The 27,295-nt window shown below is 40.6% G+C and overlaps 1 protein-coding gene across 2 annotated transcripts in view; it reads left to right on the forward strand.

The window, feature by feature from the left end:
* ADCY8 (adenylate cyclase 8) overlaps positions 1–27,295 on the forward strand; it is a 179,010-nt gene that overhangs the window by 142,700 nt on the left and 9,015 nt on the right. For both annotated transcript variants that reach the window (XM_073330121.1, XM_073330122.1), the window contains 5 exons: positions 3,446–3,535; positions 6,375–6,547; positions 12,384–12,465; positions 23,385–23,543; positions 26,488–26,634. In XM_073330121.1, the coding sequence (XP_073186222.1) occupies positions 3,446–3,535; positions 6,375–6,547; positions 12,384–12,465; positions 23,385–23,543; positions 26,488–26,634 (651 nt within the window). The remainder of the gene's footprint in view (positions 1–3,445; positions 3,536–6,374; positions 6,548–12,383; positions 12,466–23,384; positions 23,544–26,487; positions 26,635–27,295) is intronic.

Here is a 27,295-nt window from a genome sequence, read left to right on the forward strand (position 1 = left end):
TTAGTATAGTTGTGGTAAACATTTCTAACTATTGTATTGCTGTTACTTCATATTTGGCCTGAGAAAACATATACAAAATTCCACAGGGGTACTCCAGCATGCCCGTGAGTTCTGTCTGGTTGATCCTCGTACATACTATTGAATCGCGCCTCAGTCAAGGTTCCTCCGCCACTCTGAACTCTAGGGTACAGATGTGGGGACCTGCATGAAAACCTCCTAAGCTTACTTTTACCAGCTTAGGTTAAAACTTCCACAAGGTACAAATTAATTTTATCCTTTGTCCTTGGAATAACCACTGCCACCACCAAACTCTAACTGGGTTTACTGGGAAACGTAGTTTGGACACGTCTTTCCCCCCAAAATCCTCCCAACCCTTGCACCCCACTTCCTGGGAAAGGTTTGGTAAAAATCCTCACCAATTTGCATAGGTGACCACAGACCCAAACCCTTGGATCTGAGAACAATGAAAAAGCATTCAGTTTTCTTACAAGAAGACTTTTAATAGAAATAGAAGTAAATAGGAGTAAAGGAATCACCCCTGTAAAATCAGGATGGTAGATACCTTACAGGGTAATTAGATTCAAAACATAGAGAATCCCTCTAGGCAAAGCCTTAAGTTACAAAAAAGACACACAGACAGAAATAGTTATTCTATTCAGCACAATTCTTTTCTCAGCCATTTAAAGAAATCATAATCTAACACATACCTAGCTAGATTACTTACTAAAAGTTCTAAGGTTTCAGAGTAACAGCCGTGTTAGTCTGTATTCGCAAAAAGAAAAGGGGTACTTGTAGCACCTTAGAGACTAACCAATTTATTAGAGCATAAGCTTTCGTGAGCTACAGCTCACTTCATCGGATGCGCTGTAGCTCACGAAAGCTTATGCTCTAATAAATTGGTTAGTCTCTCAGGTGCCACAAGTCCTCCTGTTCTTTTTGCGGATACAGACTAGCACGGCGCTATTCTGGAACATTGTACCAGTAGTTAGTATAGTTGTGGTAAACATTTCTAACTATTGTATTGCTGTTACTTCATATTTGGCCTGAGAAAACATATACAAAATTCCACAGGGGTACTCCAGCATGCCCGTGAGTTCTGTCTGGTTGATCCTCGTACATACTATTGAATCGCGCCTCAGTCAAGGTTCCTCCGCCACTCTGAACTCTAGGGTACAGATGTGGGGACCTGCATGAAAACCTCCTAAGCTTACTTTTACCAGCTTAGGTTAAAACTTCCACAAGGTACAAATTAATTTTATCCTTTGTCCTTGGAATAACCACTGCCACCACCAAACTCTAACTGGGTTTACTGGGAAACGTAGTTTGGACACGTCTTTCCCCCCAAAATCCTCCCAACCCTTGCACCCCACTTCCTGGGAAAGGTTTGGTAAAAATCCTCACCAATTTGCATAGGTGACCACAGACCCAAACCCTTGGATCTGAGAACAATGAAAAAGCATTCAGTTTTCTTACAAGAAGACTTTTAATAGAAATAGAAGTAAATAGGAGTAAAGGAATCACCCCTGTAAAATCAGGATGGTAGATACCTTACAGGGTAATTAGATTCAAAACATAGAGAATCCCTCTAGGCAAAGCCTTAAGTTACAAAAAAGACACACAGACAGAAATAGTTATTCTATTCAGCACAATTCTTTTCTCAGCCATTTAAAGAAATCATAATCTAACACATACCTAGCTAGATTACTTACTAAAAGTTCTAAGGTTTCAGAGTAACAGCCGTGTTAGTCTGTATTCGCAAAAAGAAAAGGGGTACTTGTGGCACCTTAGAGACTAACCAATTTATTAGAGCATAAGCTTTCGTGAGCTACAGCTCACTTCATCGGATGCGCTGTAGCTCACGAAAGCTTATGCTCTAATAAATTGGTTAGTCTCTAAGGTGCCACAAGTACCCCTTTTCTTTTTAAAAGTTCTAAGACTCCATTCCTGTTCTATCCCTGGCAAAGCAGCATACCAACAGACACAGACCCTTTGTTTCTCTCCCTCCTCCCAGCTTTTGAAAGTATCTTGTCTCCTCATTGGTCATTTTGGTCAGGTGCCAGCGAGGTTACCTTTAGCTTCTTAACCCTTTACAGGTGAGAGGATTTTTCCTCTGGCCAGGAGGGATTTTAAAGGGGTTTACCCTTCCCTTTATATTTATGACAGCTTCGTAGATCATTCCATCTTTGCAGCCACATGCATCTGCTAAGTTCACAGCACCAGATAAAAAGGGCAAGAATCATCGAATTAAAAAAAAATAATTAAATTCTTTCTAACAAAAAAGATTTGGGTTTTGGTTCAAGCTTTCATCAGAAGGTCAAATGGGTTTTATGTTTCTCCAAATTGGTTCACTCATCCCTGGTGGAATATTCACATACAACCTCTAAGCCTGCTGATCTTTTAACTAGATAGCCAAAGTGGTTATCATGAACTCTATAGTGCAAACAGAGATATTCTCTGATGAATGCCAAATGAACTTATATAAGACATAAACTACTAATAGTCACTGAGGAGTGCACAAATATCCTAGAGGATGGTACTGCATTGCTGAGACCACCATTATTAGAAGAACAAATAGGAGAGTTGCAAGTTGAGACTTCATTAGAATTTAATTATAGGAAATCGGACCTCATTAAACAAACTATCTACTCTGTTTCCAAGAGTGAGAGGAGATTTGGCCTGGAAGTATTAGCCTGCTAATAAACATCCAGACTGGATTAACATGTGTGACAAGTGACTCCTAACTTCATTTTTAAGATATGAAATCATTACAGAATTTTTCTGTTTTTATATTATGATATATTGCATCTCAAACTGCCATTTGGTTTAGATTTTAGCTGGTTTATATATTTTAATTAAATACTCTATTTAAAGCATCTGTTGAGTTTGTATCAGATAAATCTATTTCCAGTACAACCCTCTAATTTCCTATCATCACAATAGTCACTCCCGGAATCTTAGGATCAAATTCTGTTTTTTGAATGCACAAGCCAAACTTCCAGTGAAGCTATGGGAATTTGGCCCATATCTGCTGGGACCATACTGTCATTTTTAGTGCAATGTGTATGTTGTCAAAGGGGTGCGTAACTTTTATGTGTACAAAAATATATATCTATCCATGTAAAGTGGGTATTTTTAATTAATCTACTCTTAATCTAATTAATCTAATCTTGTGAAATAAGTTTGGTCTTTATATGCCAATAGACAGTTGCACACAGACTTCCTAGACATCTTCCTAAGCATTCAGCCTTTGGATTTTCTGCTAAGACTGCTGGCAAGGGAGCCAGTTGTAGTGGTGGTGTGTTTTGTGATGTGACAACCTGGAAACCAAAGAGTTCCCTGCTCTATGTCCACCTAATTCTACTGGGGGTTTGGTCATCAGGGACCAGTATAGTGAATAACTTCAGTTTAAATACATCCCTAACTTCTTGTTTTTTTTAATCCACAGCTATGGTGTGATTTTGATAAACCAATACCCTTTAAGAATCAGACTTTCAATTCCTCTGAATCTTTTACGGATATCTGCTCCTATCCTGAGGTATTTCTGAGTTTATATTTAAACTCGTTGAGATCTTCGTGTTTATCAACATGCTGGTAGAAAACACAATGGAAGGTTACAGAGAGAACCAACTTGACGATCTTGTAGGACATTACAACCAGTTTTTGCTCTCTATTATTGATACAGTGGTTCCTGAGTGCCCCTCCCTTTGCACTGTTCTCACAGATCACTTCCATAGGCAGGTATCAGAAGGGTAGCCGTGTTAGTCTGGATCTGTAAAAGCGGCAAAGAGTCCGGTGGCACCTTATAGACTAACAGACGTATTGGAGCATAAGGTTTTGTGGGTGAATACCCACTTCATCAGATGCATGTAGTGGAAATTTCCGGAGGCAGGTATAAATATGCAAGCAAGAATCAGACTAGGGATAATGAGGTTAGTTCAATCAGGGAGGATGAGGTCCTCTTCTAGCAGCTGAGGTGTGAACACCAAGGGAGGAGAAACTGCTTTTGTAGTTGGCGAGCCATTCATAGATGATTCACATCATCAGTGATCTAGAACCCATCCTGGACAACGATCCCTCACTTTCACAAGGCCTTGGAAGGCAGGCCAGTCCTCGCCCACAGACAACCCACCAACCTGTAGCATATTCTCACCAGCAACTACACACCGCACCATAGTAACTCTAACTCAGGAACCAATCCATGCAACAAACCTCGTTGCCAACTCTGCCCACATATCTACACCAGCGACACCATCACAGGACCTAACCAGTTCAGCCACACCATCGCCGGTTTATTCACCTGCACGTCCACCAATGTAATATACGCCATCATGTGCCAGCAATGCCCCTCTGCTATGTACATCGGCCAAACTGGACAGTCCCTACCTAAAAGGATAAATGGACACAAATCAGACATTAGGAATGGCAATATACAAAAACCTGTAGGAGAACACCTCAACCTCCCTGGACACACACTAGCAGATTTAAAGGTAGCCATCCTGCAGCAAAAAAACTTCAGGACCAGACTTCAAAGAGAAACTGCTGAACTTCAGTTCATTAGCAAATTTGACACCATCAGCTCAGGATTAAACAAAGACTGTGACTGGCTCGCCAACTACAAAAGCAGTTTCTCTTCCCTTGGTGTTCACACCTCAACTGCTAGATGAGGACCTCATCCTCCCTAATTGAACTAACCTCATTATTCCTAGCCTGATTCTTGCTTGCATATTTATACCTGCCTCTGGAAATTTCCACTGCATGCATCCGATGAAGTGGGTATTCACCCACGAAAGCTTATGCTCCAATATGTCTGTTAGTCTATAAGGTGCCACAGGACTCTTTGCTGCTTCCATAGGCAGGTGAACTTTGGCAGACATATGCAGTGTTAGGAGACTAGGGTGGCTATGACAAAATAACATTTTGAAGTCCTATACTATGGTGAAGGCCAAAGAAGAGTTGGTTTTGCAATCAGCACACCTTAGAGGCCTGTTTGCTTACTCATATCCCTGTTGAGCCAAGCGCTTATGCACATCCTTATGTCCCATTCAAGGCAATGAGAATAAAGAAGATGCCTGAGTGATTGGCTAAGCCGGGGCCTTAGACAGGGAGAATGAGACACTTGTTGTTGGTTCAAACCCCTGTTTGAGTTGACTTTTGTCAATGTTTCATTGTTGTTTGCATTATAGACTTTTAAATAATGCACCCAAAGATTATTCCTTGGTTCAATAAAATACAAAACCAAATGTAAGTCAGAGGAAGTCAATGGAGTGTGCTAATAAATCTTACACACCAAAGAAGAACTGCAGTGACTCTGCTGCCACAGCTTTCGTTCCAGTCTGTGCCTTTGAAGCAGATGGACTCTTCCTTCCATTGGGAGCAAACACATCAGCAGAACTGAACTGGGTGGTTGTAGATAAAACAAGTATGTTGCTCTAAAAGAGGCACATGGCAGTGTCATAATGTTGCCATCGTTATGCAATGAATTTCCAGGTGGCAGCACCTTACTGGAGAAGAGAGGGCAAAGAGGTGGCATAAGAGAAATTCCATAAAAATAATCAATTCTGCACCATTGCAAAATATTACTAATGAAATATTATGGATGTTTATTGGCACTAAGATGTTCGGATTATAGGTGTTAACGTTGCCATTTCAAATGTAAGCCATTTGAGGCCAGGTCCATGTTTTCCTCTATGTACAACATCAAGTGCAAGGATGGTGTTTGACAAAAACGTAGTCATGAAGAAAAATGAGATGTTGAAAGTATTAGAAAATGAGAAGTGGATGAGGTTCTGGGCATCACATTGTAAGAGGGCAGTGAAATTTTGCTGGATTTGCAATACCAAAGCACCCCTTCAGGTTTGATTCTCCACTTGGACAGCATGGAGGGGGCATGTTGCAAGGCAGGGGCTCCATGATCCTGAACCTAGTGTAAGAAAGGACTGCCAGGGGCAAACCTAATTTATGCCCCGAGAGACCATTTGCAAGTGGGCAATTAGGTATAATGCCCTCTCCTCTCTCCACTGTGCCCAAGAAATGCCCTTCCCAGGATGGGGTAGCTAGCACAGGAAGTGGTAGAGCCATCTCTGCCAGATTTCTGCAAGTGGAGAGTTCTCCTGCACAAAGGGAATCCTCCTCTGACCATCTCCATACAAACTAACTGTAGTTAGTCTGCACCAATGACTAACTGCACATATATACCCCATAAATGTTTAGGCCTAAATTATCGTAAGTGTCCACCGTGCAGGGATGCTTCCATTTTTGGTGCCCCAAATAGGATACAGAGCTGGATTTTCTAAAGTTCTGAGCACAATTGGTGGACACTTTGAAAATTCAGGCCTTCATAAAGTTGAAACTGACCACTCGTGCTCTCTGTTCAGTATTTTGTCTTTACCGGTGTTTTGGCAATGGTGACCTGTGCCGTGTTTCTTCGTCTCAACTCCGTCCTGAAGTTGGCAGTGCTTCTCATTATGATCGCAATCTATTCTCTGCTGACTGAGACCGTTTATGCCTCCCTCTTCCTGCAATACGACAACTTGAATCACAATGGAGAGTAAGTGTTAGCAGCTACATTTGGAAAAAATGTCTATTGTTGTTATACTTTTTATGGGACGGGTTTTGCCACTTTTGCTCACAATGAGTAGTGCCATGCTCCGAAAGGGACTCCTAGTGTGGTAAGGTGCTACTCACCAGGAGTAAGCACAACCCTGTGTGCACTGTATCCTTGCTTTCATTTCTTGAATAATCATTAATAATCGGACTGTGATCTCCTTACTCATGCTGATTAGTACCTTCTACTATTAATAGTCCCAGCAGAGTGAAAGGATCTACTTCTGGAGTAATATGCTGCTCAGTGTGGAAAAGAGAATCACAATCTGGCCCTGAATAAATAATAATAACACCGAGCTCTGATACAGTGCTCTTCAACAATACATTTCAAAGCATTTCACAACCTTTAATGAAAGAATCAATATAGTCTTGGCTAAGAAACCAACAAGACATTGAAATTGGAGTGATAATCTCAAGTTTATTGGAAATAGTTTCAACTGTCAATAAGTGATCAATATGTTAAGGCAACTCAAATAAAAAAGAAAAAGTAAACTCCAGACATTCACCAGGAGTTATAAACAATAATTAGCAATACGTGTCAATTAAGAGAACATGCAAAAATCTTAAGCATAATTTACATATACATATCAAATCTGTCTGTGCATGTAGATTGTATGTGATGTACTTCCTTCAGATAATACAGTGGAGTAGCAACACCATACTTAAGGTTGTGCCAGACATCTAATTTTAACGCGGCTGAAAAAGTTGCATTAGAAATGTGTTTTCAAAGAAGGGATTGATTTGAAATGCTGGATGTAGTTTGAATTTAGCTATCACGATTCCAAACAACACCATATGTTAAACATTTTTGAAGTGGCTCTTGTTTTCTTCAGAACCCTTTTTAAAATGTACTAAAGCAGCCTTCGGTATGATGTTAATGTGATCCTTTGCTATCTGTACTTTGGATGATGGTTAGATAAAAGCTGCAGCATGCTTTGTATCACTACTTTTTAAGATTCAAAGAGTTACCATTTCGGGCCTCCACAAGACTAATTAACAATGTAAGAGGCATAAGAGCTGTGATGACACAGTGACTGAGGGTGTCAGATGACGCATTGTGTCAGGCTTACTTGTTACTATGGCGCTAGAGGTCTTCAGAAAATGCAGTGGTAATCCACATTAACCCAGTGTGCATGTCTGCTGTACTCTAGTGGCCAGGCCACTTATAGAGGTTTATGCTATTGCATGTGAATTAATGGAGCTGGTCCTTTAGGGCCCCACAGCAGACATGCGTGCTTTTAGATTCAGAGTTCAATCCCTGAGGACCAAGGGAGTCATTATGTGAGGTTGCCCATGCAGGGGTTGTGGATTGTGTATTCTCAACATGAGCTTCTCAGGGCAGATGGAATGCGTTAATCACACAAACACAGGTGTGACTTTATAGCCCCCTTGAGTGGTTAGATCATGTATAATAATACCCATAAGCCAGATCATCTGCAAGGACTGAATTTGGGAACTAGTAGATCTCAAGCCTTAAGCCGCTGCTGCTTAGCTCCATTAGCTCATGTAGGAGCAGACGTGTGAGCCTCTACAGAGCCCTTCAGGGTGAGGCTGTCTCTTGCTGTGCAGTTATTTTCTTGGGGGCTTGTAGGAGCTACTTTAATATAAATAATACTGATAATAAGCTACAAGCATCAAATGCCATGGTGATATATTTAAGCATGATCTTCTTTCTCCGAGCTACCTGCTGCTGATGGTTAATTTATTCAGTCAGTTATATTTCATTCATGCCATGTGTTGCTATTTTCTGTCCTCTGCTAGGAGTATAATGTCATGTCATTAAACATTAAGGGACAAAAAGGCCTTAGAAACACAAAAAATGTACCCTGAGTCGTCTCATTTGTAGACAAATCAGTACCTCCTTGCTGCAGGAAACATCTCATTAACTAGCAATAGAAGAAGATGCATGAATGGAACAGGGCAGGCTTAATATAGGTCTCATAAATGAAAAAAAATAAAGCTGTAACTGTTCTGATGTGTAGATCCTTCCCATTTCAATCTCAAATGAGTGGTTTTGTGGCTCTCTAATATTCTGTGCAACTTTCTGGCCATATGAATTACCTGTAGTATATACGTGTCCTTGTATGCACCAAGAGCTAAAATATTTCCTTTGAACCATGGCCACGTAGCCCAAGTTTGGCCCCGTGGGGAAGGAAAACTCTCCTCAAGATATGCCACAACTGTTACTGTAACTTTAAAGCTGCCAAAGCCTCCATTCTTTCTCTGTCCATGCACCCTGGGGACAAAAACGGGTGGATTTTCAGTCTCCCCACTGGCCCTTCCTCAGCCTGCCCTCCAAGACACAGGGGATGTGCACCTCCTACTTCTGAGGGAATTATGTGCCAAAAAAAATAAAAATTCTGCACACAATATTTTGAAATTCTGCAAATTTAATTTGTCAATAAAGAAATGAGAAGGCTCCAGCATGGCAGTGAGGAGCACAGGTGACTGGCTTCACAGAGGTGGGAGATCACCCTGCAGCCCCTCTACCCCTGGACACGGACTTGGCCATGAGGCTGCACCCAATCCTGACACAGCACAAAGGCTGGGCCTGCCCCAAAGGTCCATGTCCCAGGGAGGGAGAAGGGATCTCCCACCTCTGTGCAGCCAGTGGCCTGTGCTCCTTACTGCCATGCTAGAGCCTCCACATTTATTTATTGACATATAAAATTTGCAGAATTTTGCAGAATTTCTAATTTTTTGGCACAGAATTTTCTCAGGAATAAGACTTCCAAATCCACACATTTGAACCATCTCTAAAAATTATCTACTGTAGTCTTTATTACACAACATTAAGGTGTAGATGAAACAGCTCAATTCCCATCGATTTCCGTTGAGCCATCATTTCACCCTTATCTCTGGATCTTTCAGGGCTAGAAGGAAGTGTTGTATATCTCACTGGAAAGCTTATTCCACTGCTTCTGGGGCCCTGCTCCCGAAAAGAAATGCAGCTTAATTGCAAGGAGTGCTTCTTGGGGTTCCTATGTATATGAGGGTAGGTGTACACTTAAAACACTACAGCAGCACTGGTGCAGCTGGGCCACTGTAGCGCTTCAGTGAAGATGCTACTGTCTGGACAGGAGAGCTTATCCCATCAGTGGAGTTAATCCACCCCCACAAGAGGCAGTAGGTATGTCGACAGGAGAAGGGCTCCCGTTGACATAGCATTGTCTACTCCGGGGGATAGGTCAGTATAACTGCTTCGCTCAGGGATGTGGATTTTTCACACCCCTGAGCGACATAATTATACCGATGTATGTTTATAGTGTAGACCTGGCCTAAGTGCCATGTGAGCACTCCATAAAGTGATAGAATTGCCAGTGAAGATTCATGTTTTTGACTAGTCTTGGGCCAAATCCAGAGAATTCCACATTTTAATTCTTCTTCAAATATCTTTGTATTTTCAGAGAAAATAGTCATATATCCAAATCAATTTAGCACAGATGTACTTGCATGACAAAGATGATATTTATCAGCTTACGTTACCCTCGGCTACAGTGACACGTACAGTGTGCCCGCTGGTTTGTTGTTATGTATTAGAGAGTTGTCTTTGTTCACAGCCAGTCTTGGATTGTTAGGAAAAAAATCTAGTAGAAAAGAATGTACAAATGCTATTATCAATATAAATCATCTAATACTGAAAAAAGAGGACAGGTTGATTGGAACTTAACAGTGAGTGTTACTATTAGAAACCAGTTTTCCTGACAATCTTGAGGCACCATGAATGACAGTGAGAAGATACCAACTGTTACAGGGCAGTGGTTTCTAAAAGGCATATTTAAGGAGATGCTTACTCTTACAAAAAGGGAACATATTCTAAGCATACTAAAAATATACTAGTTTTCCATCAGGAAATATTATCAGATGGATTTTCATGGGATGACTTCAGTTTGTCGATAATATGAGTTTTGGGCTAAACTGATGAATGGTATGTTGAGGTGAAAAAAAAGACTATTATATTGAAACATGTAACCATTGTTTTATAACACTGTGACATAAGAGAAAGAGTGATCTAGGTACCTGTTGCCATTCTAAAATTACCATAGGCTAGACGGACAGGCAGGTAGATTGATATGATCAAGTTACCTGGTATCAACAAAATATCCAACAAATGTAGCTCTCCTTTCTATTTAAAAATCATTTCCAAATATAGCTGATTTTTGCAAATCTATTTGTAATTGTGCAAATAGAGCAAAACATGTTTGTATAAGTTATGGGCTGTTCACAAACTTTTCATTTTATCCCTCCTGCTATTTGTAATTCATGGTTTCTGATTGTTCATCTTAGTCAAATGATATTGTTTCCAGTCTCAACAGGAGGATTTAAAACATCAGGACACTAAGACATTATGAATGGTATCTGCTTTTATTCATACACAGATACCTTTCTTCACTTTTTAACTGTGAGTAATTGTATGAATAACAGACATTTCCCAGATAATTTGGTGAACAAAACCTATTTATGTGAATATTCATCAATAGTGATTAAAAAGGGCCTCGGCATAATCTAACCAAACAGCCACTTGGAATTCAAATGAAAGGCACAAACAAATTATCTGACTTGCTCTAGATGTCTGGAAATCATTTGCAAAGCCAGGAATAGAACCCAGTGGTCCTGACTTTATCTTCTACTCAAATCACTCTCTCAGCCAGAGCTAGTAAACAATGTTTTTGTAGTATTTCACCAGCTCAGGTCGGGAGAATCATTCGAGTAGAAGACAAAGTCCGAACTACTGGGTTCTATTCCAGGCTTTGCAAGTGACTTCCAGACACCTGGGACAAGTCACATAATTTATTTGTGCTTCTCCTTACCCAGCTGTAGAATGGACAGAATACTGATCTACCTCAAAAGGGTGTTGGGAGGCTTTGTCAATATGTGTAAAATGTTTTGAAGTCCTTGAATGAAAAGTGCTAGGCACGTGCAAAATATTGTAATGGCTGAAGTTAGGATTGTAGGTCATAATCCCAGATATAGGGTCAGGTTCTCTCCACTCTTCCAAACCCTTTGCACTGCTCCACCAGCAAAAAGGTGCCAGATGCTGGTTGTATCTAGCCAGCTGAGAATTCCTTCAGTGAAAGGAGGTCTCAGCTGGCCTAAAGCCAGCATAGCCAGTTCCTACCCTGTGTACTCTCCCCTGGTCCAGACACAGAGGGCATGCTGGGAACCAAAGTAGGTTTCTAGGGGTGCAGCAGGAGTGTGCTGTGCTCTCCCCAGCTTGTGTAATGGACCCTTTGGGGCCACTAAGCTGCTCTAAATTCCAGCAGGACCAGGGCAAACTAGAGACTTATAAAGCCATATGACACTCTGTGATAGGCCCCCTTCTTCAGTGCTAAGTGGGTTTTGGTGCTGCAGATCATCCTGGCCCATAGCTCTGAAGCCTGGATTGGGAGAGGACTGAAGTGTACATACCTCATTTAAGGATATATTTAATCATGTCAGTTCTGTTCATTGCATACCACGGCCACTGGGATCACCACCACAAAGAAAGTGACGAATGCATGGCTTCTCTGTCACGGTTGGAAGGGAAGGATTAGCATCTCCTGATTGCTAGTGGAGGCCTCGCTTTAATCGTTCAACACATTGGTTATTAGACAGTGAACATTTTAATTACAGTCTTTTACTGTTGAATTAATTGTTATTGGTTATATTTTCAAATGCCAAGGTTTTTCACAACAAACCATAGAAAAGCACGTAGGTTACCAAATTAAAGCCCTCCCTGATTAAAATAAAACTCTGACCGATCAATAATAATGTCTTTTTTTGGGTTTTTTTCTTTCCAGAACCGATTTCCTGGGCACAAAGGAGGCATCCTTGCTACTGATGGCAATGTTCCTGTTAGCCGTATTTTATCATGGTCAACAGGTAAAGCAAACATTTACTGTAATGCTCGCTTTACAAACTAGAATTGCAGGATGCAGCAATAATTACTTTCAAAATACCAGCTGGCATTTGAAGCAAATATTTTTATCCACTTGAGTATATGACCTTTAATAATGTAATGTCAAATAAACCTAAATTAAGCAAAGACTGATTAAAGAAGGCTCACATCCAGCACAGTGCAGTTTTAGTGATTCTTAAGAACAGCATGCACTGCATAATGGAGAGAGGCCAAATGTGCAATCGTCTCTGTATCTTAGGTACTTATATGGCTTCCATAGCCATAGTATTGGAGTGTCTCACCACCTTTGATGTATTCATCCTCATCACACCACTGTGAAACAGGGCAGAGCTGTTAGCCTCAATTTACAGATAGGAAAGGGAGGCATAGAGAGGCCAAGTAATTGGGACTTGAGTGCAGAACTCCTACGTCCCAGGTGAGTGCCCTAACCACTGGGAAAGACTTCCTACCTAGGATACCTCAGAAATAGAGAATTATGGTTAAAGGGGGACCAGGATCTGAAGCCATCCATACTTCTGGATTTGTAAACGTAGAACCGCATTGAAGTTGTTGCAAAACCAATCCAGGGCAGTGTCGGTCACTAAACTCCTCTGGGTTATACAGTAGGAATGTTAAGATCTAACCCTAGGCAGTCCTAGTCCAGTGCTGGAAAACCCCCTTTGGCTTTGACTGAAGTTTTTTTCTAGTAATCTCAGAAGGATCAAGCCCTTAGAACACCCCAAGTCATGCAAGGTTCACCTGTGGCATCGAACCACAGTGCTGCATTCGAGCAACCAACGTGAAGGAACAGCACTCCTGGGGGTGGGGCGGTATTTGGAGTCATTCTGCTTCAGGAAGATGCAATGTCTCCTGGAGCTCCCTGGTTGGGCTGGTGGGGGTAGAGGTAATTTGCTACAGCCATTTAGGGCATGAAGCATACTCCCCTCTGCCGTCTGGAAGGAGAGGAGAGCATGGGGAAGGCATGGCTCTGTATGTTCTCAATCTCTTTCCAGGGAATTGTTCCTAGGGACAAACAACTTGGCAGCAGCCCTTGTGCTCTCACAAATACAGGGGCTGTGATTCAGACCAGCCCTTACACAGTCTAAGATTTGGACGATAATGTAGAGTTACTTTCACTGACTACACCAACGTGTAAATTTGGCCCTGACTTGCACCATATTGCAGCAAGCGAATGGATTGCACACTGTAAATCCATGGTCCTAGATGTTTTTAAATCATTTCTTATTTCTGGAGATCTTGAAGTTTATTCATAGAAAAAATAGCATGTGATCATGTAATTAAATACAGTATCATAATGCATGTGCACAAGAGGGCCAAATTAAGGTTGCATGGGAAATGCTTATGCTGGCATTTCCTAACTTTTAAAGTGCTTGAGTTTGCAACCTTAATGTTCTTTCAATATAATTTGTATGTAATTTCCCAGTTTAAAAAAAAATAAACAAAAAAAGAAATTCCACTACATGGTATCATATTGACACCCATGTGGGGTATTGGTGGGGCTGGAACCTTTAGATCTCTTCCACTTGAGCTAATGGAGTAACTGATAGCATTAGCAGGTTGTCATCCTCTATGGGGATGGTTTTACCATCACCCCCTGCTCTAGAAGGGGATGAGAAGCACACTTTGCCAGTAGTTTAATAAATACTTGCTGAGAAATGGTGGGACTTAGAAACCTTGAGTTCCATTCCAGGCTCTGTGGGGGGAGTGTTCTCTAATGAGCACAGACTCTTCTTCATATTTCCCCCAAGATTAGACCCCTTCTGCTCCATCCTGTCCAACTTGTCCCTGTCCTAATTCAGTCTCTTTCCCACCCCTGGTTTCTAATCCCAACCCCATTCTCCTCACCTAGTCCCAATCTCAACTCATCAGGTTTATCATTCCAGCCCTAGCCTCTTGCTGAGCAAATCCTATTATAATGACTCCAGATTCCCTGTCCCATTCTCTCCTAATTTCCAGCCCTAGCATCCTTGCCCAGACATTCCACTTCCCCTTTCCTAACTCCTCATCCAATCTGACTCTCTCTCCCATACTCTGGCCTCCAGTCACCACATCCATATTCCCTGCCCCTACTGGTTCCCAGTTCCAGTCTCCCTCCTTGAGCTTGTCCTCCAATGTCAGAGCTTCTTGTCCAATTTCAGTTGCCCACTTCCCCTGCACCAGCTCCTTGTCTCGGTCTCTTTGCTCAGTCAGTCCCAGTTCTCCTCCCGGACCCTGACTCCTTACTGGTATACGTCTGCCTTCCCCGCTCAATGCCTTCCCCCTTCCCCAATGCTTCTGAGTCCCCATCTCCTTGCCTAGCCAGTTTTCCCACCTGACTGTTCCTCTAATCCTGGTCTCCCACACACTTACTGGCTCCCAGTCTCTCTCCAACATTTCCCACCCATTCTCAGTCCCAATCTCTTTGGCCTGTCCCAATTCCACTCCCATGCTGGTTGTCCTAATCTACTCTTCCCCCAGCTCCAGCTCTAGCCCCCTCTGCCTTCAAATCAGGCATCTTCCTCCTTCATATTGCCTAGGCTCAGCAGGGAGGTCATGGAGAACACAGGAGAGAAAGGCTCTCTGCTCTCAGTTTTAGTATTCAGATGGCCTACAGCAGGTCAGAGCTGCAGTTGCAAGGAAAGTCCTGTTCAACTGCCAGCTGGAAAAATGTTCATTGCAGACAGAATCTTTGGAGACTTTAGCTGCTTACGCCTAACAAGTCAATACTGAGCCCATTTGAACCGTGATTTTCCAAAGATTTATAGCTTGGCCAAATTTGGCTGGATTTTCACAGGGTCAGCAAAAGGTATACTGCTGACACAAAGGCCACCCCCTGCCAACTTTCAAGACTCTGCCCCAAACATGGGCACACACTAGAACTTTCAAAAATGGTTGCCCACCACTATATTTTTCCCTAGCCTCATTCTCAGAAATGGCTAAACAATACTGGCTGACATTTTCCAAAAATAAATAAATAAATAAAATCCACACTGATGCAGACACCTGGCATGAAAAATTTCAGTCAAAACAGCTGTAGTCTGGCAAAGTTATAAGCAACTGAAAACAGGGCTTTATAATGGGCAACATCAGGCAACCTTAATAATATGCTGCTTATAATATGCCACTGTGTAACCTTGTGCTCCTTGCTGTGTCCTAATTTCAGCTTCCACTCACTTCAGCTATACATTGAAAGCATGTAAAAGTCAAAGAGAGCCCAGCTCTCCCAGAAATAGATATATAAAAATAAGTAAATCACTATGGAAACATGGAGATAATGGGGGTTTGCAAGAAAGGGGTTGAAAGAACTGTAAATGCTTTAGTGTTGGATTTTTTTGTTTTTCAAATTACATAGTATTGAATGGTGTGAAATAAAAAGAAAGTTTTAGAAGTGGATGAAACAGAACATTAAAAGTACCTCAAAGAAGAGCATAAAACCTTTAAAGTGTAACAAAAAGCAAAAAAACCCTGACATGTGCTAAATAAAAATCACGACAGTGATTCTTCATGTTGCAACTCCAGTATTATGTTGCAGCAAAGACACTGATTTCAGCATGCATTGGTGTAAAACTGGAGTGATATGATGAAGGAACCATGCTCAGAATATTTTAGGGACGGGGGGAAATGCTGTAAAGTGACTGATTGATATGTCCAAAGGGAGAACATGAATGTAGGAAATACAAGCTCAGGAAATGAAAAGGGACAGTTGTGCAGAGTGGCTCCCGGATGGGGCTGAGTACCCTCCCCCTCACTGACTCCTCTGGATAGCAGCTAAAGGCCTTTCTGGGGTGGAGAAACAGGGGGACTTGATTCAGCTTTGGCTTGTTTGGTCCCTGGCTACAGTTATTAAAGCCTCACTTTAGCTGCTTAGGCAGAGTATTAGAGTTAAGGTTAGGTCTAATAGATGCTTTAGCTGCTATCCAGAGAGCTAGGGCCCTAGAAGCATTTCCCTGTATGGATTTTGTCTTGAAACATTTTTCTCTTGTCGAGGAACTTGTATGTGATGTTCTATTTTGATGTGTTTTTAAGGTATGTTCTAGTTCTATGTAATTTGGGCTACATGATTTTTGAATGAAATAAATACTTCAATATAGAATAGCCATAAGACTGGGACTGCCTCAAATGTCAGAACAGCTCTCCTGTGCAACATGTCATTTCAAAATATTGCTGTAAGTCAAATGCTTTTAGAATATAATTTTCAGGCTCAGAATGCTTGTTTTTGTGTTAAATTAGGTTCCTGGTATGGAAATATTTGATTTATGTTGATACCATATATTGCTAATGGAACTATTTTTAATTAGGGGTTTAGCATGACTGATTTTTCCAGACTTATTGGCTGCACCAGAGATGGATTCTTTAGGAAATTCTCTCACTGTGACGAGACAGCCTTGCTCTGTCTCGACTGTATCTAGAAAAAGTAACTTAAAAGCTTGTGTGTGCAAAATGAGGGATGAACTTTAAATTAAGTTTGTCAGGCTCCATAAAGAATGGCAGACAGCTAACAATTCTGAAATGGAAAACACTCACATTTGTTTTAACACGAATCTCCTGCCTAATAACTATTCCTAGAACAGTGCATGCCTCAACCTATTCTACCACAGCTGAGTGAGGAGAGGGATGAGAGACTGGGGGTAGGAGGCTTCAGCCAAAGGCATTATTTTCTTCTGCAATCCAGACTTTTGAACAGCATATGTCATACAGGATGAAATTCCGCTGTATTTACTACTCAGTGCTCATCTGGAGATTTGCATACATTGATGACCCACAATACTGGGATAATATTTCAGTTCTGCAGAGCTCTGCATTCTGGCTGGTAGGACCGATTTGCCTAAGTAGCTATTTCTCAACCACAAAATAAACACAATTATCTCAGCTTCTCACCCTCTCTACCTTGTTACTCCATTGGCGCTACTCTCCTCCACTGAATTAATCCCAAGGGAGATTAAGTCCACATACTTGCAGTAAAGAGCTTCTTGTAATTTAGTTATATTTATTTTAGATGCTCTTCCTCTCCACCTGGTTGAGATTCATCAGTGCGGCTGGAGGAGAATCCAGCATCCATCCTCAGACCTTTCAGCATCTGAATAGCTCTGAATGTGGAAAGGGGCTCTATGGGAGGAGAGGTGAAAGCAGGAGAGAATTTGGGGAAGGGAAAAGAATCTTAGGGAAAGAGAGAAGAAGGAAAATGGAGGGAAGCTTTGAAATTCAATGTGATGTTAAAACTCCCTCTTGCCGTTGGAGTACAGGGTAACCCTTCTGGAGACTGATCCATCTCCCACTGAGTCTTTCCACTGAACTCAGTGGGAAGTGGCAGGTCTTGCAAGTGTAGTGAAAGGGGAGAAAGCACATTTGCAAGCACTCTGTCCTTGGAATCTTTTAGTCCAGCATGTGATTATTTGCTCTTAGAGGAAGCACCCTCAAGAGATGTCTTGACTACACTCCCTCTTCCCCAAAATAAACTACACTAGAAATACTGAGAAAACTGAGAGTTGAACCCGTTAGCACCTTGTGCTTCCACCATGCATGGTGATTATATATGCATAGAGGCTGGATGGTATCTCCACTCCTAGGAACTGGGGCTTTTTGGCTTCCCATGCAATAGCCTATTTTCTTTACTCAATAATGAAGGTAGCCACATTTCTAGTAATCACATGGCAGAACCAAAAAATCTGATTAGCAGTGATGCAGCCCTTGGAACAGTCCTTTCCCATTAACACCACAGTGGGGCCGTTCCATTTGTTCACAGACAAAAATAACCTTACATTTTAGATATTTAATAACCCTGTATATACAAACCACTCTCACCCACAAAGTCACATAGAGTCAACTCTGGAGTAGAACAGAGCAGCCATTTTGTGCCAGGGAGGCATAGAAAATTGTTCCAGCTGAAATAAGAGGGAATTTTAAATAGCGAAAATTAAATTATCCAGATTGGATTTTGGCCTGGATATAAAGGCTAACCACTGATATGCTGGACTGGACTTGGAGGAGTCTTATGTTAAAATTCTCCCAATGTTAGTAATTTATTTTTCACAGGCAATTTAAAGACATATATAATTTCAAAGCTCTCATTCTAAACTACAAAATAAAATTTGAATGAAATCTTTCATTATGTGCAATGAGAAATATTCTGCAAATAACTAAATTTCTAAATGTTATAGAAGACAATTTTCTAACTCAAAAAGTGTTGCATCCAACCCCGGGGAATTCTATATTAGTCCTCATGTTGACAGATAAAGAAGAACTGATCACAAATCTAAAAATTAGTGGTAGCTTAGATACAAGTGATTATGACTAGATCACTCTTATAACATGCAAATAGCATAAAGTCCACAACAGTTTTATAACATATGATGCTTTAAAAGGGTCAATTTCACAAAGCTGAAAACAATTATGAGCCAAGTCAGCTGGAAGGAAGAATTTAATTGGTAAAAATGTGAATAATAATTGGGAATTGTTTAAGAATACTTTGTCAGATTGTGCTTTTGGGGGCATCTAACAATCGAGGAAGAAGGCTGTATTGGTTAAAATAGCAACCTGGTTTAGAGCTATAAAAATAGACAGATAAATAAATAAATTAAATTAAACCAATGGAAGAAAATGGAAGTTGATAGTCGTGAGTATAAATCAGAAGGTAGAACTTATAGAAAATTGATAAGAGACGCAAAAGGGATCTACAGAGAAATGTATGGACAGCTCATTTAAGAACAATAAGAAGGATTTTTTAAAACATATTAGAAACAAAAAGAATCCTAACAATGGTATTGGTTCATTACTAGATGGAAATATTAGAATGATCAATAAATAACGCAGAAAAGGCAGAAGTGTTCAATAAATATTTTGTTCTGTATTTGGGAAAAACATAAGATGTTGTCATATCATGTGATAACACTCTTTCCATTCCACTAGTATCTCAGGAGGATGTTAAACATAAGCTACAAAAGTTACACATTTTCAAATCAGCCAGCCTGGGTAACTTGCATCTAAAAGTTTTTAAAGAGCTGGCTAAGGAGCTCACTGGATCATTAATGTTGATTTTCAGTAAGTCTTGGAACACTGGGGAAGTTCCAGAAGACTGGAAGAAAGCTAATGTACCAATATTTAAAAAGCGTAAATAGAATGACAGAGTCTGTGATTCTGAAATTGATCCTGGGCAAGACAACGATTAAGCAGATAATTAGGAAAGAATTAAAGGAGGGTAATGTAATTAATGCCAACCAAAATGGGTTTATGGAAAATAGATTGTGTCAAACTAACTTGATATCTTTTTCTGATGAGGTTACAAGTTTGGTTGATAAAGGTAACAACGTTGATGTAATAAACTTCAGTAAGGCATTTGATTTGGTACCACATGCCATTATTGAAAAATTAGAATGATTTAAAATGAACATGGCACACATTAAATGGATTAATAGCTGGCTAACCGATACGTCTCAACATGTAATTCTAAACAGGGAATCATCATTGAACTAGTATATTCCTAATAGAGTCCCACTCTTTTCTTGGCCTCATACTATTTAACATGTTTACGAATGACCTGGAAGAAAACATACAATCATCACAGATAAAGTTTGCAGATAATGCACAGTTTGGGGGACTGGTAAATAATGAAGAGGACAGGTCACTGATACAGAGCAATCTGGATCACTTGTTAAGCTGGGTGCAACCAAACAATATGTGTTTTAACATGGCTAAATATAAATGTGTACATCTAGGAACAAAGAATGCAGGCCATACTTACAGCATGGGAGACTCTATTAGGAACATACTTGTTCTAAATAAGATGTGTGGGTGGTGATGGAAAGTCAGCTGAACATAAGCTCCCAGTGTGATGCTGTGGCCAAAAGATTTAATGTGATCCTGGGATGCATGAAGAGGGGATTCTTGGGTAAGAGCAGAGAGGTTATTTTACCTCCTTATTTGACACTGGTGCAACCACTTCTGGATCACTGCATCCAGTTCTGGTGCCCTGTGCCAGAGAATTGAGGCCCAAGAGATGGGTCAGCACTCTGATCACGGTAGGCTCAGTTAGTTTACGCAGTGTCAGCAGATTGAGGAAATAGGGAGGAATTAGCATTCAGATGGGGAGGCTGTATAACTGGAATTAATTCGTCCATAAATTGACTAGCTTGATAAAAGGCAGGAAGGAAGTGTTAGAGGGAGGGAGGATAAGGCCGGGTGTGCCCAGATTGAAGGAGATCCCAAGGAAGAGAGTTCTCTTTTCCTCCAGGGCCCTGATAAACAGGCACTGAAGGTTGTAGGGATTCTGGCTGTTGTTTTGCACTCTACAGGTGCTGATGCAGGGGACAGTAAAAGAAGAGAGTCTGAGCAGTTCATGGGGTTACAAGGACAACAGTGTGGGGGAAGGGGGAACACTATCATCCCCACAATTCAAGAACGATGTTGATAAATTGGAGAGGGTTCAGGGCAGAGCCACAAGAATGATGAAAGGATTAGAAATCATGCCTTATAGTGACAAAATCAAGGAACTCAATTGATTTATCTTAACAAAGAGAAGATTAAGAGGTGACTTGATTATGGTCTACACATTCCTATATAGGGAACAAATATTTGATAATGGGCTCTTCAGTCTAGCAGTGAAAGGTATAACATGATCCAATGGCTGGAAGTTGAACCTAGACAAATTAGAACCTAGACTAGAAAGGTGTAAATTTTTAACAATGAGGGTAATTAACCATTGGAACAATTTACCAAGGATCAAGGTGCATTTTCCATCACTGTCAATTTTTAAATCAAAATTGGATGCTTATTCTAAAAGAAACGCTTTACAAATTATTTTGGGGAAGTTCTATGACCTGTGTTACAATGGAAGTCAGACAGGATGATCACAGTGGAACCTTCTGACCTTGGAATCTATGAATCTGTTAATCTAAAGCCCCACGTAATTATTCAAATCACGAGGGGATCCCATGACAAGTAAAAAGAAAAGGAGTACTTGTGGCACCTTAGAGACTAACCAATTTCTTTGAGCATGAGCTGTAGCTCACGAAAGCTCATGCTCAAATAAATTGGTTAGTCTCTAAGGTGCCACAAGTACTCCTTTTCTTTTTGCGAATACAGACTAACATGGCTGTTACTCTGAAACATGACAAGTAAATGAGAGATGATTTTAGGCCTCTTTTTCCTGGTGATGTAAAGGTAGATCAGGGTCTTATCTGCACCCTGGCTCATAACACAAGAGCAAGGGGGTATTCAATGAGATTGAAAGCTGAAAAAACTGGTAAAAGGAAATAGTTTTACAGACTATGCACCGTTAGCCTGTGGAACTCACTGCCATCGATATAACAGAGATCAAGAACTTAGCAAGATTCATATGGATGACAAGAGTTTTAGAAAATAGTGCAAAATAAATACAAGTTTGTAATGAGATATAAACCTGCATCCTGCAGGGCTTAAACTCTGTTCTAGCTATGGGAAGTGAGGAAGAAACTTTCCCTCCAGTTAGGTTATCCTATAACGGTCCATGCAGCATTTCTTGCACCTTTCTCAGAAGATCACTGGCCAGTGTTCTTGACAAGATACTGAGCTGGATGGACCACTAGACTGCTACAATGTGGCAATACCTAAATTCATTGTTCATCATTGGGGATTATCCTCTAGACAAAGATACCAAGTGTCTTATCTGGTCTGCTCTCAAACATTTCTCGTGCTGGAATCTCAATAACTGTCATTGGCAAATCATTTGATTGGCTAATGCATCTCACAGCTAGAAAATGTGCCTGTTCTCTTATTTGAAATATTCCCATTCTAGTTGTTTGACCCTTACTCCTGGTTGTATCATCCCAAACAGCATAAATCGTTCTTTGACATGTTTGATGGCATCCATACACAGACACAGCCCCATTATTTCAGTGCCTTTCCATAGTTCAATCAGTGACCGCTTCTGCACCTCTACCAGGATTAAACTGCATTGTCTTCCTTCAGATCCCTCATTAAAACTCTCTCATTTGATGTGATGCCTACAAAAATCTGAACAATGGTGAGGCAGCTGGTATCTAGAGACCACTATTGTCTCATTCTTCCGTGTGCTCCCCACGCCTGTCTGCACCCACCTATTGCCTCACGTTCTAGGGACTCTTTTCCAGAGATCCTGTTTGTACAGCATCTACTGCACTGGGGTCCTGGCCCATGACTGGGGCTACTAGGCACTATGGTTATACAAATAATCAATAGCAATTTTGCAACCTTTGGAACCAGAATGCAATCTGAATGAAACTACAGATTATTCATGTAGCTACAAGACAATCTATATGCTTCCACTATCATATATAAGTTCAAAAGCAAATGTCTATTTGCCCTAGCAGCAGAAACAGCTCACTTCAGGCATCTCAAACTTGAAAGTCTGAAGCATGTTGGGCTTTTCATTTTTTTTTTCACTGAGAGAAGAGTGCTTGTCCTTGAGATGTAAATTATTCTCTGCACAGTATCCTTATTCACCCTGGCTCTGTTTTTTTGTGAAGTACATTCCAGTTGAAAACAGTTGTAAAAAGCTGAATATATTTTCTGATTCAGGAGCTGGAAGAATATGTTGTTAACCTAGCTATGTATTCTGTTACTTTATCTCATGTCTGACTCCATAATATCATTCTTTAAGTAATGCAGACATGTTCTAGGGGGAAATAACTTTATTGAAATTTTCCAACCACTAAATATAAGATAGCAATATGACTCATGTTATTGGGCCCTTGATTCCTTTGCGATTCTCACTATACATGACAAAATGCTGGTATTTGTTTATAGGAGAAAGAAAATTATTTAGGAGTCATAGTTCTGGTGTCTACAGCACTGAAGTAATTTAGGTAGTAGCGACAGGCTTCCATGATTACAATCCCATGTCTGCATTTAGCTCATCAGACTTAATGTTTGCCTTTCTTCATAAATATAGCTTGAATACACAGCCCGCCTGGACTTTCTGTGGCGTGTTCAAGCGAAAGAAGAAATCAACGAAATGAAGGAATTAAGGGAACACAATGAAAATATGCTTCGAAATATTCTGCCAAGTCATGTTGCCCGTCACTTCCTGGAGAAGGATCGAGATAACGAAGTACATATCAGTTTGTTTCTGATACTTTTTTCCTAACAGGCAAAAGAAAAATAGTGTCCTTTATGATACTGTGAGAATGTTAAAGCTGTTGCCTCTGTCTGACATTATTTATTCCATGCAGAAAATAATGCTAAAAGAACATTAATGTTGCAAATCCCTCCAAAGATAGGAAATGCCAGAATTAACTAATGCCTGTGTAACCTTAATACACTCTGCTCATGCATAATTAGTCTTGTTCAGCATCACACAGGAAGTTTGTGGGAGAGCTCTCCTGGGTGCCAGTCCAGCCCCTTAAATCCAAGAGAACATCCTTTCTCTTTTTACAGCCGTTTGCCTCATTTACTATCCATCCTGTGCACTGAGGGATGCATCCGATGATGTGAGCTGTAGCTCACGAAAGCTTATGCTCAAATAAATTGGTTAGTCTCTAGGGTGCCACAAGTCCTCCTTTTCTTTTTGTGTATGAAACAGGGGTTTTCTTAGAACAAATATAGACCATGTAATTAAAGAATGTATCCTAATGGGCCTTGGCAAACTTAATAAGGATATGTTAAGAATCAGAATAAATACAAAGCTACACTGGACAGGCCCCTGAGACAGAGGAAACAGGCAATAACAGCTGCTGGTAGGGGAGGCTTTGGAGATTCTTGATGGAGATCTCAGAGGGGTTTACTCAAGGGATGAAGGAAATCTGAGAAAAAAGAAAAGGGAGAAAGCATGTCTGAAAGTAGTGTGACCAGAAATAAGTCAAATTCTCACAATAATATTAGTAGGGGCCAAGCTGAGCCCTTATCTACACTAAAGGGAAAAGTCAATCTAAGCTATGAAATTTGAGTTATATGAATAGTGTACTTCAAATCGACATAGCTTAGATCAACTTACCATGGGGTCCACAATACGCAATGTCAATGGGAGACACTCTCCCGTCCACTCCCCCTACTCTTCTCGATCAGGTAGATTACAGGCATTGACAGGAGAATGATGGGTGGTCAATTTAGCGGGTCTTCACTAGACCCACTAAATCAACGGCCGATGCATCGATCGCCACAATGTCAATCCTCCAGGAGGTGTAGACAAGCCCTGAGTGTGTTGTAAAGTGCAATGTAAATCAGGCTTGGGATTGGAGATATACATGACCTTTGAACTGTGCATCAGGAACCAAGGGTTCACAAATAGTTCTAGAATCAAGATACCAACAATAAGCTATTTGCTGTACAATTAAATGGGTTCAGAATCCCACTTGTCAGACAGTACTTTTTTGAAAATAGATGTAACTAGCCAAAATAGGTCTGACAGGACATGCCATTGTTTTTTCTAAAAGTTATGCTTTAAAGTATTAGCTAGGAAAAAATGGCATCATCTTCAGGGGTTTACATGTCCAGGCATTTAAGAGTTTCACCTCTTGGGGAATCTCCTACTTTGCAAGAATTAAATTGCTAAGAAAACACAATGTTATTCTGCACAATTGAAAGTGTGTGTGCATATGACAGAAAGAGAGCAAAAGTAAAGCCCTTTTTTTAGTGTGAAATAAACTCCAATTCTGGCCCCTGCCATCTTCTGTCACGAATATACTATGGCTGCTGGAAGGGTACATGCTCCATCCTACTGAACCATTGAGATATGTACCTCCACACACATTCACATTCAGTGCTAAAATAATTTTCAAAAGAAGCATTGAAACCAGTTGCCTGGTATTTCAGTGCTGATGCATTCAATACACTTGCAGTTGGATTTCAGCTGCCACCTCTGCTTTTTGCAAGGCAATTTCCTGGAGCGATTATACCTGGGGAGGATTTATGAATGAGCTGGCTGGCATTAACATCTGGAAGATTACTGTACAATCAATCCTGTAATTCATGTCTGGCTATTAACTTAATTCTCCTGCTCTCAAAAAATGAATCCCCAGATGTGTACTGTAAGCACTTTCTCATGGACTTATTATTTCTATCTTGATGTTTCCTACTAAAAATAGAAAAACCGAGCAATGGAAGGCTCAGCTGAACAGTTTTATAGACAGAGATAAACAGACAGAGATATATAGACAGAGATTTATAGACATACACGTTTATATATATACACACACACACACACACACACTGTCTCTTCTCCCATAATTAGGGCCCCAGGCTCCACTCTGGGCACTGCAGCTGTGAAAGGGGGAGTTTGGCCTCGGTGGTATGGTTCCCCTGTCCCTGCAGAGGCACCTCCATCACAGACGGAGGAGGGGCTGGGGTAAGAAAGTCAGCTGTGTTCCAAAGAACGAACAAACAAACAAACAAACCTGAACAAATTAAGACTCCCAGCACCCCTGGGTGGTTGTTGTTATTCCCATTTTTACTGTTGGGTAAATTGCTGCACAGAGAGAAGGGATGTGCCAACGACTACAGAGTGAGTCAGCAGAAGAGTGAAGAACAGAAATCAAGAATCTTGATTCATGTCCCCGATTCTTGCCGTTAGACAACACCTCTATTGCCAATCCCACGCATTCAAAAAAAATTGAGTGGCTTAAAAATCATGTGATTTTCACAATATTAAATGTAAGGTTCTTTTTATTTGTTTTCTGGTGTTTGAGCCTTGCAGGTACACATTTCCAACGCTTCTCCACAACCATGAGGGCTGAAACCGTTTTTCTTTTAAATGAAAGCTGAAATTCTTACATAATCACATGACTCAAGCTGATAGGGCTTTAAGAAAAGCACCGACTATTGTGAGAGACTCATGATAAAATTACAAGAGTTGGCAACCCTCTTGGCAACCTTCTCCCAGGGAACTCAATAGTACCTACGAAATGCCATGTCCAGAGCTGTTCATCAAATAAATGTTAAGTTCTTAAAAAGATAGACATGTGGGTTGTGAAGTGCAGACAATGATTTTCAACAGCCCTACATCACCTATGGGATAAATTTCCACTCCAACTTGTTTTTCTTCCCTATTGTTCCTTTAGGAGTTATACTCTCAGTCCTATGATGCTGTTGGCGTGATGTTTGCTTCCATCCCTGGGTTTGCTGATTTTTATTCTCAAACTGAAATGAACAACCAAGGAGTGGAATGTCTCCGTTTGCTGAATGAAATCATTGCAGACTTCGATGAGGTAATACCAGCTAATAGAGAAGGGGACTTGGTGGACTTTAAATATTGAACACCCAGATCAGCAGGTCTGACATTTGATTCATCATCTTTACTAAGTCCCTGCAATATTTGTGCCTGGTCTTTACTGTAATTGCTATCCAAATTGTTTATCTTTTCTTCTACTGAAAGTGCCAAGCACTGATATTAATTACACCAGTAAGGTGAAGTTAAGACTAAAATTAGTTGAGTGACTTGGATTTACACCTTTGTGATTGCAATCAGAATCTGTCCCAATACATCTAGATAATATAGATATAGACTATACCTTGGTATTGATGGTTAAAGAGGATGAAGTTATCTGCACTAGTTTTGGGAAAGGAGTGGTCCAGATATAGGAAGTAATGGCATTGTTTTGAAGGCAATGAATTTATGGACTCACGGAATATGAAAGAAAAAATAGTGAACAGTGTCAAATCAAATGTCCAGATTCTTGAAAGAAGATGGTAAATGAGGGATGGAGAGATGGTTGAGTTTTGATTGAGGGTGCTGGCCTGATCAGATAGGGAGGATACAGGTTTAGATATATTAAGCTGAACAAAGTTTCATAGTGATGCTAATAATCTGTGAGGAAAGGACTTAAAGTAAAGGGCTATATTTAGGTATCATTTCCACAGAAAGGACAA

Source organism: Lepidochelys kempii, chromosome 2, assembly GCF_965140265.1.
Source record: "Lepidochelys kempii isolate rLepKem1 chromosome 2, rLepKem1.hap2, whole genome shotgun sequence".
Lineage (NCBI taxonomy): Eukaryota > Metazoa > Chordata > Testudines > Cheloniidae > Lepidochelys > Lepidochelys kempii.